This window comes from Bombina bombina, chromosome 1 (assembly GCF_027579735.1).
Source record: "Bombina bombina isolate aBomBom1 chromosome 1, aBomBom1.pri, whole genome shotgun sequence".
NCBI classification, from domain to species: domain Eukaryota; kingdom Metazoa; phylum Chordata; class Amphibia; order Anura; family Bombinatoridae; genus Bombina; species Bombina bombina.
Window position 1 is genome coordinate 1,226,083,074 of NC_069499.1, and position 14,672 is coordinate 1,226,097,745.

The following is a 14,672-nucleotide window of genomic DNA, read 5'->3' on the forward strand; positions in this document are numbered from 1 at the left end:
TTGGGGGCGGTAGATTAGGGGTTAATAAGTGTAGGTAGGTGGCGACGACATTGGGGGCGGCAGATTAGGGGTTAACAAAGTGTAAAATTAGGTGGCGGCGACATTGGGGGCGGCAGATTAGGGGTTAATACGTATAATATAGGTGTCGGCGATGTCGGGGGTGGCAGATTAGGGGTTAATAAGTGTAAGATTAGGGGTGTTTACACTCGGGGTTCATGTTAGGGTGTTAGGTGTAAACATTAATTTAGTTTCCCCATAGGAATCAATGGGGCTGCGTTACGGAGCTTTACGCTGCTTTTTTGCAGGTGTTAGACTTTTTTTCAGCCGGCTCTCCCCATTGATGTCTATGGGGAAATCATGCACGAGCACGTAAAACCAGATTACCGCAGCTCACCGCAGAGCTGGTATTAGAGTGCGGTATGGAGCTCAATTTTGCTTTACGCTCACTTCTTGCCTGCTAATGCCGGATTTTTATAAACCTGTAATACCATAGCTGTAAGTAAGTGAGCGGTGACGATAACTTGCAAGTTAGTACCACACCGCTCATAACGCAAAACTCATAATTTAGCAGTTTATTATCTTAAGGCACATTATTAAAATTTGAAATATAGAATATTGAAAAATATTAATAATAATTAGTAAAAATTATTATAGATCATGTAAATATTTATATATTCTATTGATTACTTTGATTTTTTTACAGTATCTATAATAATCCACACTAACCTGACAATAATAAAATCTGATTGTGCTCTTGCAATCAAGTTTACTTTCAACTAATATGAGTGCAAGTTAGTGCAGACGCAATATTCCTATATTGCTTGTGCACACATGCTAGCACGTCACTTGTAATTTAGCCCTATATATGAAAAGTCACTTATTTGTATGCCATATGTATGTCTATTTTACTTTAATTACAGTAAACTGTTGCCTAGGGGGTTCAATCTCAGGGATATCTGTCTGGCTGATTAGTCAGCATTAGGTACAATAAAGTACAATAGGGTTACATTTGAATGCTAATGTCACAATATCAACACTGCTGCCTCATTAAACCCTAATAAAACGGGTTTATTCTCTTATCCCAAACCTCCTTGGCATTATTATAAAGAATTGGGAGCGGGCTACATCTAAATGCTTGTAGAAAATATTAGCATTACTTGCTACCCAGATACCACCCCAGAAAAACCCAAATGGAGTATTCACTTAATGAATCACAGACCCACTGCACCCAAAACTAAACTAGTCAAATCTCCACCTAAATAAGTTCTGAATAGGTCATTAAAATGGCTAAAACTTGAGTAGTCAGACAGACTCTTTCAAGTTGTAAACTGGGGATGTCCATATGGAACACAAACAGGCAATACATTCTGCATCAATCTACTTGAACAGGTAACTTTACCAATTCCATTATCATGGTTTGTGGCGTCGAGGAATAGATTTGGATACCTGTGTTTTACATGCATTCTGTATGTGTTAATGATATGTCCTAAGCCTTTTTCTAAAGCAATTAAAATTGCCTAAGTATTAAAGGGACAGTCTACTCCAGAAATGTTATTGTTTAAAAAGATAGATAATCCCTTTATTGCCCATTCCCCAGTTCTCATAACCAACACTGTTATATCAATAAACTTTTTACCTCTGCAGAGTCTGCACCGTATTTAATTTTTTTTTTTACAGACTTGCATTTTAGCCTGTCAGTTCTGACTCTTAAATAACTCCACGGGATTCAGCACAATGTTATCTGTCAAAATGCACTGAGATAAGAGGCAGTTCAACAAAATTAGCATATAAGCTTACTTAGGTTTAGCTTTCCACATAGAATACCAAAAGAGCAAAGCAAATTTGATGATAAAAGTAAGTTGGAAAGTTGTTAAAAATTGCATGCCCTATCTGAATCATGAAAATGTAATTTTGACTAGACTGTCCCTATAAGCATATTTTTACTGCTCTACGTGAGTTTGCATTGCTGCACAGAGCATCTATTTGCCCTACTATAACCTGGCAGTGAAAGGGTTAAGAGTTGGCCCTGTTCTTGGAAAAAAAACAAACTAATTCTCAAGTTCAAAGTAATTTCCAATCAGCCCAGCCCAATCCTTCCCTTGTCAGTTCTGCCAGCCTTGCACCACAGATGACAGTCACTTGATCGTGTGATGGAGAACACCTTGTTATATGGGCAGTGCCCAAGGTCACAAACAGATATAAAACAGATGTTTCCCGCTGTGTCCTCTTTGCATCACAATGAAGTCCATCTCACTCCTGCCTCTGCTTCTGGCCGGTAAGATCTGTTCTTCAGAATAATCGAATTATTTTGCTGCAGAATCTGATACCTTTCACTTTTTAACAGAAACATTATGTTTTGTTTTTAAGAATGAAATCTGTGGCTTTTCCGATAATAAGAATGCTATGTTGTTTACATATAAATGCCTAGATAAGTATAACTAACTTTTTTTCCCTGGGGCTATACTGCAATCAGTATTTCATCCACTGTAAAATAGTGTAGAGATTTTATGAAATATCTTGAAATGAATATTGAAGAAAAAAACAGCCATCTTTTGTCTTCCCAGTAAAAGGTATTATTCCTTTGTGAAGAAAATTACAGGGTTTAAAATAATTAGTTAGAAGGATGTGAAATATCTTGTTTAATGACTGTTCTATGACATGTTAATTAAATATCTGTTCTGTAACAAGCTAAAATGCCATACGTTTTAAATGTCTTTATTGTAACATATTAATTAAATGATTAATTGGAGCAGGTTTATTAAGTGGTTCTGTGTTAATTCTGGCTGATTACTGTAAATTCACTGTACTCTGTAATATGCAATAACTACATAGCTTTTCTTTACCCCAGATGAACTCTTTTGTTTTTGTTGTAAGAAGCTAAAGTAACATTCTAATGCAAGAGTTAATTGTTCTAATTTGCATGGGTTTTTATAGGCTTCTATCCTAAAGGGTCTATCAACTCTGCAATAATTCGGTTTATCAAAGGTTTGTGCGGTGTAAATACCACCTATACCTTATATAGCGACAATTGCACACTGCTATTCCAGACGTTTGACATTTTTTTTTTACTTTTAAAATTCTATACTGTACCTTGGACCAATTTTATAATTTATTTTGCCTGTTTTGTACGGTGTTGTCATAAATGCTGAGTCCACATATTAAAGGAACATGAAACACAAAACTTGATGATTGAAATATAGTAACTTTAAAAAAAAAAACTTTCCAAATTTACTTTGTTCTTATGGTATTCTTTGTTGAAACGTAGGTAGCTATGCTCAGTGTGCATGTGTCTGGAGCAGTTTTGCAAGTGTAACAATTGTATACATTTGCAAGAGCACGAGATGGCTGCAGTGTTGGCACCATGTGGTATTTCAGACATTACCTAGCTTGTTATACTAACGAATATAAAGCAAATTTGATGATACAAATACATTTTAAACGTATTTAAATATTGTACACTCTATTTGAATCATAAAAGAAACAATTTGGGTTTCAAGTATCTTTAATACCCTAGATCGTATTTGTTTAATAAAAAGTTAATATGATCTCCTAAATGTTCATTCCTGATTTTAATGAAGTGTTTGGAGGTTTAAAAGAATAAAAATTACAAAGAAATTATTAATTGTGGACATTCACAGTTATCATCAGTATTGAATTAATTATGTAATTCTTTACACTCGCTCTGACACACCCTTTTTTTGCTTCTGTGAAATTCTATACTTGCAACAACCTACTTGAAAAGCAAGTATTTATTGTTTTTCTTTTGTTCTTCAACTCAGGAGCAAAAATATGTTAAAAATTTTATTTATGTAACGCAGATGCTTTCAAATTTATAAACCTATTTGGATGTTTTGAATTGCAGTCCTAAGTGTTTAAAGGGACCGGAAGCCCCAATCTTTTCTCTCATGATTTGGATAGAACAGCATTGCACTACTGGCAGCTAGCTGAACACATCTAGTTAGCCAATCAAAAGAGACAAATGTGTGCAGGCACCAATCAGCAGCTAGCTCTCACTAATGTAGGATATATACGTACTCTTTTCCAAAAAGTGATACGAAGAGAACAAAGCACATTTGAAAATAGAAGTGAATTTAAAAGTGTCATAAAATGACATGCTCTATCTGAATCATTCAATTTAATTTTAACTTTCTTATCCCTTTAAGACTTGCAAGGTATCTTAAACACATAGGGCCCAATGATCTAAAGTGCTATGACGAGACAATCTAAGAAGTTTCGTCAGTATTGTGAAGTTCCTCAAAGAGTTTTAGAAAGGCAAATTTAGCATGAGAGCTGTTAATCTTGCTAGATATTATTCTGCTAGATATTATTATGCTCAAAGAAAGTCTCCAGAAATGTTGCAAGATTTTTCTCTGTACCAGCAAGTTTTTAATCAGCAGATCCAAAAGTAGAACTATTATTATGTGTTTTACCCCTTTCTAGATATACTAAATTCACTAAGAGGTCTCTATAGCCTCTCCAGTTTTACAGGCCTTACCAGACTCTGTAGTTTTAATAGTACTGGTTTATTTTGTGCAACTTATTCTCTAAAGTTCAATTACCTAAATTCAATAAAACACTTTTGTGAAACTAACACCTTGTGGGGAAAAAACTTGCAGCAACATCTCAACTTTAAAATTGTGCATGTCAAATTGATTTGCACCCACCCTTATCACAGCCAGTGACTCTGTTATAATCAATGGAACAGCGTCTATTTTATAACTGTTTAACTCTCAGGCCATACAAAGAGCACCACTGTGAAGGATTCTTGTATCAAAACTTCTTCAAAGCATTATAAAACAAACTAATTTTAATGGGAAAACAGTTCTCTCTAACATATGCACAGAAAAAAGCTTGAAAAAGTTAAAGAATAAAAAAGAAAGAATCAAGACAACCTCATCAGCTTTGAAATGAGAAACAACCTCAAGACGAGATACATCAAAGAGACAGTAGAGTATTGATGAATTCCACATCCTTTATCCATGGAGCGCTCACTGTCAGTACTTTCTTCTTGTCTGTGAGATTTGGGGGATACCTCTATTTGTATCCAGCAAGACTACTTTTGTATAAAAAACAGAAATGCAAATATTTTTTTACATACTAACATTCTGGGGTTGATTTATCAATGGAAACAGCAGTTATGAAGCAGCGGTCTAAAGACCACTGCTCCATAACTTGTCCACTTGCTCTAAGGTGCAAACGTTGATTGACACCCCATGCTAGCGGCCGATTGGTCGCGAATCTGCAGGGGGTGGCATTGCACCAGCAGTTCACAATAACTGCTGGTGCAATGATAAATGCCAACAGCGTATGCTGTCTGCATTTATCGATGTGCAGCGGACATGATACGCTACATTGTATCATGTCCGCTCGCACTATGATAAATGTACCCCTCTATCTCTTTTTTAAGCGTGTTTCCAAAATTGTTGGAGTTTTATAAACAACTAAGGAATAGGTTTGCTTTTCTTACACTAGATTTCATGTATTGGGTACTTGTTATAACTAATATGTTAATGGCAGCGATGGCCACTAAATGAACTTCAAATATAATCTTGCTTCACACTTAGGTCCCTTTGGCAACCTAATGAGCTTCTAGCCCAATTATTTATGTAGTCTGTGTAGCATAATATAGAAACTGGTGATGACACAGTTTATAGTGTATGCATGCCAGAAATTACACAGCCATGGAAAGGCAATCAAAATATGTGCTGGAACCTATACATTGTAAATCTTGTCCCTTTACTGTGGTTTGACCCTAGACTGACTTCTGTATTCTGAAAAATGCCTGACCCCATGCTGTACTACTAATGACTATGGATACTTCAAACTGTGTACCTGACTATTCTTGTTGATCAGGTCTGTGTGTCGTTGTCCGTTTATTGACTGACTTCCTGGCTTCTGACTTTGGACTATGTCTGACCTGCGTTTACAAACCATCTTTTTCACACTTGAATCCTGTGACTAAATATTATCTTTACAGATTGGAGAAAAACCGCTGTAATACACTTTAGCTACATAGGTATTTTCCTGACATGTAACTGTCAATCAAAGACATTTACCTTGTGTTTATTTTTTGCTGAGATTTAGTTTTAAAATCTTTGATTTATATAAATATCAGAAATGTATAATATATCTTACTCTTTCAATATGTCTCATTTATATGCAATAACAAATCTGATGAAGATAAAGATTTGTATAGAGCAAACAAAGAATACACAATATAGGGGTATATTTATCATAGTGCAAGCGGACATGATACGATGTAGTGTATCATGTCCGCTGCAAATCGATAAATGCCGACAGCATACGCTGGTGCAATGCCGCCCCCTGCATTGGCCGCTAGCAGGGGGTGGAAGGGGCTGGGTAATCAAAAAGAACGTCTTGTAGTTTGGAGATGTTGTGAAAAGCAAAATAACTGGTTCCTCAGACACATTGATAAAGCTTTGTTAATAAATTTGAAAACATTCTGCCAGAATGATTTCAGTTTTTCACAATTCCACCATATGTGAAATAAATCAGATTCTCTCCCGCATCCTCTACAGCATCCTCAGATCACTGTATTATAGATACATTTGGGCATCATTGGTCTTAGGTATCACCGAGATAAAAATTTAAAATTTGTTTCTTGAATCTTGGCTGACACAGAAGCTTTTTTGTGGTTTTGGAATATTTTTTCCAATCATTTATTCTCAAGAAATTCCATAGTTCTAATTGTCAATTATGAACACAAGATGGAAGTGAGGACTCCCCTTTAGGAGTTTATAGATGAGTGAAACCATATGGCATGGTGTGGTATGGAATCTCTTGAGAATAAATGATTGGAAATCGTGCTTGTGCACAATTTCCCCATAGGAATCAATGGGGGAGAGCCGACTGAAAAAAAAACTAACACCGCAAAAAAGCAGCGTTCAGCTCTTAACGCAGCCCCATTGATTCCCCCGATGTCGCCACCACTATAATAAAGTTCTTAACCCCAAAACCTAAGTCTAACCCTAACACCCCCTAACTTAAATATAATTTAAATAAATTTAAATAAAATAACTACAATTAACTAAATTATTCCTATTTAAAACTAAATACTTACCTATAAATTAAACCCTAAGATAGGTACAATATAACTAATAGTTACATTGTATCTAGTTTAGGATTTATTTTTATTTTACAGGCAACTTTGTATTTATTTTAACTAGGTACAATAGTTATTAAATAGTTATTAACTATTTAATAGCTACCTAGTTAAAATAAAGTCAAATTTACCTGTAAAATAAATCCTAACCTAAGTTACAATTACACCTAACACTACACTATAATTAAATTAATTACCTAAACTAAATACAATTAAATTCAATTAAATACAATTATCTAAAGTATGATAAAAAAAGACTAAATTACAGAAAATAATAAAATAATTACAAGTTTTTTAAACTAATTACACCTAATCTAATCCCCCTAATAAAATAAAAAAGCCCCCCAAAATAATAAAAAGCCCTACCCTATACTAAATTACCAATAGCCTTTAAAAGGGCCTTTTGTGGGGCATTGCCCCAAAGTAATGAGCTCTTTTACTAGTAAAAAAAAGTACAATACCCCCAACATTAAAACCCACCACCCACACACCCAACCCTACTCTAAAACCCACCCAATACCCCCTTAATAAAAGCTAACACTAGCCCCTTGAAGATCACCCTACCTTGAGAAGTCTTCACCCAACCGGGCCGAAGTCCTCAACGAAGTCGGGGCAAAGTGGTCCTCCAGACGGGCAGAAGTCTTCATCCAAGCTGGGAAGAAGAGGTCCTCCAGACGGGTAGAAGTCTTCATCCAGGAGGCATCTTCTATCTTCATCCATCCGGTGCGGAGCGGCTACATCTTCAAGACATCCGACGCGGAGCATCCTCTTCAAACAACGTCCAACTGAAGAATGAAGGTTCCTTTAAATGACGTCATCCAAGATGGCGTCCCTTCAATTCCGATTGGCTGATAGAATTCTATCAGCCAGTCGGATTTAAGGTAGAAAAAATCCTATTGGCTGATGCAATCAGCCAATAGGATTGAGCTTGCATTCTATTGGTTGATCCAATCATCCAATAGAATGCCAGCTCAATCCTACTGGCTGATTGGATCAGCCAATAGGATTGAACTTCAATCTTATTGGCTGATTGCATCAGCCAATAGGATTTTTACTACCTTAATTCCGATTGGCTAATAGAATTCTATCATCCAATCGGAATTCAAGGGATGCCATCTTGAATGGCATCATTTAAAGGAACCTTCATTCTTCAGTTGGACTTCGTTTGAAGAGGATGCTCTGGGTTGGATGTCTTGAAGATGGAGCCGCTCCTCGTTGGATGGATGAAGATAGAAGATGCCGCTTTGATGAAGACTTCTGCCCGTCTGGAGGACCTCTTCTTCTCGGCTTGGATGAAGACTTCTGCCCGTCTGGAGGACCACTTCACCCGGCTTCGTTGAGGACTTCGGCCCGGTTGGGTGAAGACTTTTCAAGGTAGGATGATCTTCAAGGGGTTAGTGTTAGGTTTTATTAAGGGAGTATTGGGTGGGTTTTAGAGTAGGGTTGGGTGTGTGAGTGGTGGGTTTTAATGTTGAGGGGGTATTGTACTTTTTTTTTACAGGTAAAAGAGCTGATTACTTTGGGGCAAAGCCCCACAAAAGGCCCTTTTAAAGGCTATTTGTAATTTAGTATAGGGTAAGGCTTTTTATTATTTTGGGGGGCTTTTTATTTTATTGGGGGGATTAGATTAGGTGTAATTAGTTTAAAAAACTTGGAATTATTTTATTATTTTCTGTAATTTAGTGGGGGGTTTTCGTACTTTAGATATTTTTTTAAAATTGTAATTAATTGTATTTAGTTTAGGTAATTAATTTAATTATAGTATAGTGTTAGGTGTAATTGTAACATAGGTTAGGTTTTATTTTACAGGTAAATTTGTCTTTATTTTAACTAGGTAGTTATTAAATAGTTAATAACTATTTAATAACTATTTTACCTAGTTAAAATAAATACAAAGTTGCCTGTAAAATAAAAATAAACCCTAAGATAGATACAATGTAACTATTAGTTATATTGTAGCTAGCTTATGGTTTATTTTATAGGTAAGTATTTAGTTTTAAATAGGAATAATTTAGTTAATTGTAGTAATTTTATTTGGATTTATTGTAATTATATTTAAGTTAGGGGGTGTTAGGGTTAGGGTTAGACTTAGATTTATTGGTTAATAAATTTAATATAGTTGTGGCGACGTTGGGGGCGGCAGATTAGGGGTTAATAAATGTATGTAGGTGTCGGCGATGTTAGGGACGGCAGATTATGGGTTAATAAAATTTAACTATTGTTTGCGATGCGGGAGTGCAGCGGTTTAGGGGTTAATATATTTTTTATAGTGGCGCCGATGTCCGGTTCAGCAGATTAGGGGTTAAAAAATGTATTTTATTGTTTGCGATGTGGGGGTGCCTCGGTTTAGGGTTTAATAGGTAGTTTATGGGTGTTAGTGTACTTTTTAGCACTTTAGTTAAGAGTTTTTATGCTACGGCATTAACCCATAAAGCAATTGACGTAAGTGGATTTGCAGTATTTTGGAGTCTGGCCAAAAAAGTGATCGGTACGCCTGTACCTTCAAGACTCGTAATACCAGCGGGCGTTAAAAAGCAGCGTTGGGACCTCTCGACGCTGCTTTTTAAGGCTAACGCAAGACTCGTAATCTAGCCGTAAATGTTTTACATTTTATTAATTTACTTTAAAGGGAGAGTCAACCATAGAATTGTTATTGTTTTAAAAGATAGATAATCCCTTTATTACTCATTCCCCAGTTTTGCATAACCAACACAGTGATATTAATATACGTTTTACCTTTGTGATTACCTTATATCTAGGAACCTTCTTCCAGCCCCCTGATCACATGACTGTGACTGTTTACTATCTATTGTCTTAAATTTAGCATTGTATTGTGCTAGATCTTAAATAACTTTCTGTGCCTGAACACAGTGTTATCTATATAGCCCACGTGTACTTTCTGTCTCTTTGTGTTGAAAAGAGATTTAAAAAGCATGTGATAAGAGGCAGCCCTCAAAGGCTTAGAAATTAGCATATGAGCCTACCTATGTTTAGTTTAAACTAAGAATACCAAGAGAAAAAAGCAAATTTGATGATAAAAGTAAATTGGAAAGTCAATTAAAATTAAAAGTCCTATCTGAATAATGAAAGTTTAATTTATACTAGACTGTCCCTTTAAATATTATATGCTAATTTCTTTTTTCTCATTGTTGATTAGTTTTTTATAAAGTTATTAGCATATTGAAAACATTTAGGGCCAGATTACAAGTGAAAGCAATATTTGCGCTCTTACTGATTAATACCAGCGCACGTTAATGTGTGCTGGTATTACAAGTTGACAGCAATGCAAAAGTGAGCTTGCGTTTGCATTGCTAGGAAGCATTGCATTCACAAGAGCGCACTTCCATAGGCTCCAATGGGAGCCTCGTTCTCATGCAGTGACACAAGGCATGAGAACCTAGCACAGTGAAGGGGGTAAGAAGCGCAGCGATAGCAGTAAAAGTGTAAATATATATGCTTATATATTTATGTGTTAATATATGTATATATGTAAATACACATATTAACACATACATATATATGTATATACGCATATACATATATATTTACAGGGAACACTTTATTGGACCGCAATAAAAAGGTTATTTTCAGTGCCGACTTTAGACCCTAAAAAATGTTAAGTGCGCTTTTCTTTTCTTTTTTTTAAATGTAATATGGGGCATAAGAAACAATGAAGCACAATTGGCCATAACTAAAGGGTGTGGAGAGCGGTTAATGACACTAGCGGCGATTCAGTGGTGAAGCATTCTAAAAAAAAGTCTAGCAATTATAAGTCTTGGTTTTTGATTGTCCAATGGGGAATGGTTGACATATCTGATTTTGAATTAGTATAGCCCCAAGAACACTGAGAGATCTACTAGAGCAATGTTTATCCACTACAGTCCTCAGGACCAGATCTCTAGGCTATATAAACTAGAGCACAGGTGAAATAAAGAGCTGATCAGTAACCATGGTTATTACCCTGCTCTCACCGATAGTAATCCGCAAAGTCTAGCCTGTTAATTTGCCCTGAAGACTGGAATTGAGAAACACTGTCCTAGAGAACAGTTAGGGCTTCATACCCTAGCAGGTATTATTAGCATTGTCCCTGGTAAAGAGAGTTTTCTCTAAGAGGTGTGTACCTTTTTGTTACAGTTGGCTTTGTTTCTACTCACCGTCAGCCCAGAAATCTTTTGCAATTCAGACAGATGATAAAATGCACAATCCCTAACAGCAAACCACTTGAAGACTTCAATGATTATGGTTGCTATTGTGGACTGGGTGGCTCTGGAACTCCTGTTGATGACCTTGACAGGTAAATTCATGAGCAGCATGACATCACAACAATACAATATTAAACTCATTTTGCACTGGTAAAAATCAAAGTTTAAATTGTATACATTGTACCCTAATGTATACCCCATGAATACAATATGATACTTGTAATACTATTATCAGGACTGATCATACTACAGTTATCTCTCATCATGCTACAATTATTTCAAAACAATTTTTAAACCAATTGTAAGTTTTAATAAACACAAACAAAACTACAAATGGTAAAGGAAAGTGGTGCTTGTCTAATAACAGTAATATCTGATAAGTTAGACTATAATTATAGTACCTAAAGAGCATTGCGTACCAATAACAGTATGCCTTCCAAGACTATATATATGTGGTAGAAACTATGGGGCCGATTTATCAAGGGCCGAATGGCCCCTGATGCCCCTGCTTCCAGCAAAGCCTTCAGGCTCACCGGAAACAGCCGTTATAAAGCAGCTGTCTTAAGACCGCTGCTCCTTAACTGTCCACCTCCTCTGAGGCTGCGGACATCAATCCGCCCGATCGCATACATTCGGTTTGATTGACACCCCCTGCTAGTGGCCCATTGGCCGCGAATCAGCAGGGGATGGCATTGCACAAGCAGTTCACTCGAACTGCTTGTGCATTCAGCGATGTCTGGCGGACATGTTACGATACAGCGTATCATGTCCGTCCGACTGTTAATAAATTGGCCCCTATATCTGTAATTTATTTCATGTCTCTAATTGTCTGCATATATATTCACAATTGCTCCAGTGTATCTTTTTTCCTCAATCAATATTCTCCTCAAGTCACTTCTATTCTCACTTACAGGTCCTTAATCTTTTTCAACCTCTTCTTATCGTTTCACGGTTAACATGACTCCCAAAATCTCTCTTTATGTCACAATTTTTTCCATAGTTTTTTCCTTTATTTGTTTCATATTGTTCTTCTGTGAAATATTTCTTAGCTCCTGCTAGTCATATACTGTATGCCATATGAGAGAGCTTCATTAACATTATGTATTGGTGGTGCCCAATGCTCATATTAGTTATCTTCTTATTTCTCTATTGTAAAGCTGATGTAAACTTTTAATGCGAGAAATAACAGTCCTAAACCCTAAACTGCTCTAACCCCAATGCCTTAACCCATTACCTGCCATGACCCCATCATATAAACTGCATTGATAAAAATAAAACTACACTATCAAGCACCCCATAAAAACAAGATCCCCATAAAACAAAAACACCCTTAAAAAATACACTTACAAAATCTACTTACCATTAGACGTCTTCTGTCAAGTGTTCAGCATCTTGATGAGATGTAGCCCATGTTCCAACTCTGTGAGGGGTCCTCATCCTTCTCCCCTCACCATGGTCTGAGCCATTTTACGCCATTATTCATCTTTCATAGAGCTTTTCCCGCTATTGTTTTATTTAAATGAGCCAATTAGAATTAAGTTATTGGCTGATTTGATTTTGCAAGTCAGCCAATAGGAATTCAAGCTGATCTTATTAGTGGGTTTCAGTTTTCACCTAATTTCTTCTTCCCCTGCAGATGCTGTGAGATTCATGACAACTGCTATGCAGCCTCGAGGAAAGTTGAAAACTGCAATCCCATCTTTGACAACCCATATATGGAGTTTTACTCTTACAGCTGTGAAAATAATGTAGTCACCTGCTCAAGTAAGTGCTCTCAGCTTTTGAATCAAAACAAGCATAGTAGGGAGTATATATTTCTCACCCCTTTCTCACTCACTGCTACCTAAATCACAAGTTACAATATATTTAATTTACCTTCTTAGAGAAAGCCCAAAACAAATGTATTTTGCAGGATTCTATGCTCTAAATCAAGACGATACTTGCTCTTCTTTAGACTGATATTTGTCATTCTTTATCTTACAGATAAAAACAACCCCTGTGAAACGCACATCTGCGAGTGTGACCGGAATGCTGCACTCTGCTTCTCTCAATCAACTTATAATGAGAAACACAAGAACCTGGACAAAAAAATGTATTGCCAGTAGCCAAATTTGAGGACCTGATAACATATTGCCCAATCATAATGACTACATTGTCTATTAATTCCTGAAATTAGCAATAGCTATATGTGTCTTTAAAGAGACATTAAACTCCAAATATTACAATGCATGAAATATTTCATTAATGAAACTATAACATTAAATATTTATTTTTCTGCCTTTTGTTGTAAAATATATCTGAAAATGTTGCGTTTTTCACTATCTACTAAAGTTTTCTGTCCCCCCTCACCTTGTCTCTCTAGTCATTTGCTCTCTTAAGGTGGAACATTCTTGCAATAGCAGTGGGTAGTTTAGATGTGAATATTATTGTGTATTGTGTATATATTTATTTATTTATTTATAAAATATTTTACCAGGAAGGATACATTGAGATTTCTCTCGTTTTCAAGTATGTCCTGGGATCACAAAACATTGCATTGATACAATAGGGTACAATAAAATACAAAAACAATAATAAAAATACACATTATATGCAAACATTTAACATAGAGCAGGTATGAAATATTTATCCATGACAGGAGCATTCTGTTTTGAGATATGTATAGAGGGATCTCTTAAAGGATTTTAGGCTTGGGGAAGTTTTTAAAGTGTGAGGGAGGTCATTCCATAATTGTGGCGCTCTGTAGGAAAAGGAGGATCGAGCTGCTTTTTTTTTGTATTGAGGCAAGCTAAATAATGTGCTGTTATTGGATCGGAGGTTATAGGAGGTGGGAATAGCAGGGGAGAGCATTCTGCTCAGGTAGGGTGGGAGCTTCCCAGAAAGGCTCTTAAAGACAAGGCAGGAAAGATGGAGGGTGCGTCTGGATTCTAGCGACAGCCAGTTTAGTTCTTTTAGCATGTCACAATGGTGGGTCCTGTAGTTACATTGTAGCACAAAGCGGCAGAGCGAGTTATATAACGTATTTAGTTTATTAAGGTGAGTTTGCGGAGCAGGTGCATATACTATGTCCCCATAATCCAAGATAGGCATCAGCATTTGCTGTACAATCTTTTCCTTTACTGTAGGGCTGAGGCAAGATTTGTTTCTGTACAGGGCACCTAGTTTTGGATAAAGTTTAGAGGCAATTTTTTCTATGTGGAGTCCAAAAGATAGATTGGGGTCTAACAACATACCTAAGTATTTAAAAGAGTGGACTGCGGTCAGCGTGCAATTGGATTTTGTTTTGATGCGAAGATGGGAATTTTGTAATTTATGTATTTTAGGTCCCATTCCAAAGATCATTGTGA

The 14,672-nt window shown here is 36.2% G+C and overlaps 1 protein-coding gene across 1 annotated transcript; it reads left to right on the forward strand.

The window, feature by feature from the left end:
• Positions 1 to 2,130: 2,130 nt before the first annotated feature.
• On the forward strand, positions 2,131 to 13,673 carry LOC128642096 (phospholipase A2, minor isoenzyme). The gene is made up of 4 exons (XM_053694757.1): positions 2,131 to 2,275; positions 11,258 to 11,417; positions 12,962 to 13,089; positions 13,309 to 13,673. The coding sequence occupies exons 1-4, from the start codon at positions 2,239 to 2,241 to the stop codon at positions 13,428 to 13,430; spliced, it is 447 nt and encodes a 148-aa protein (XP_053550732.1). The 5' UTR covers positions 2,131 to 2,238; the 3' UTR covers positions 13,431 to 13,673.
• Positions 13,674 to 14,672: the final 999 nt, after the last annotated feature.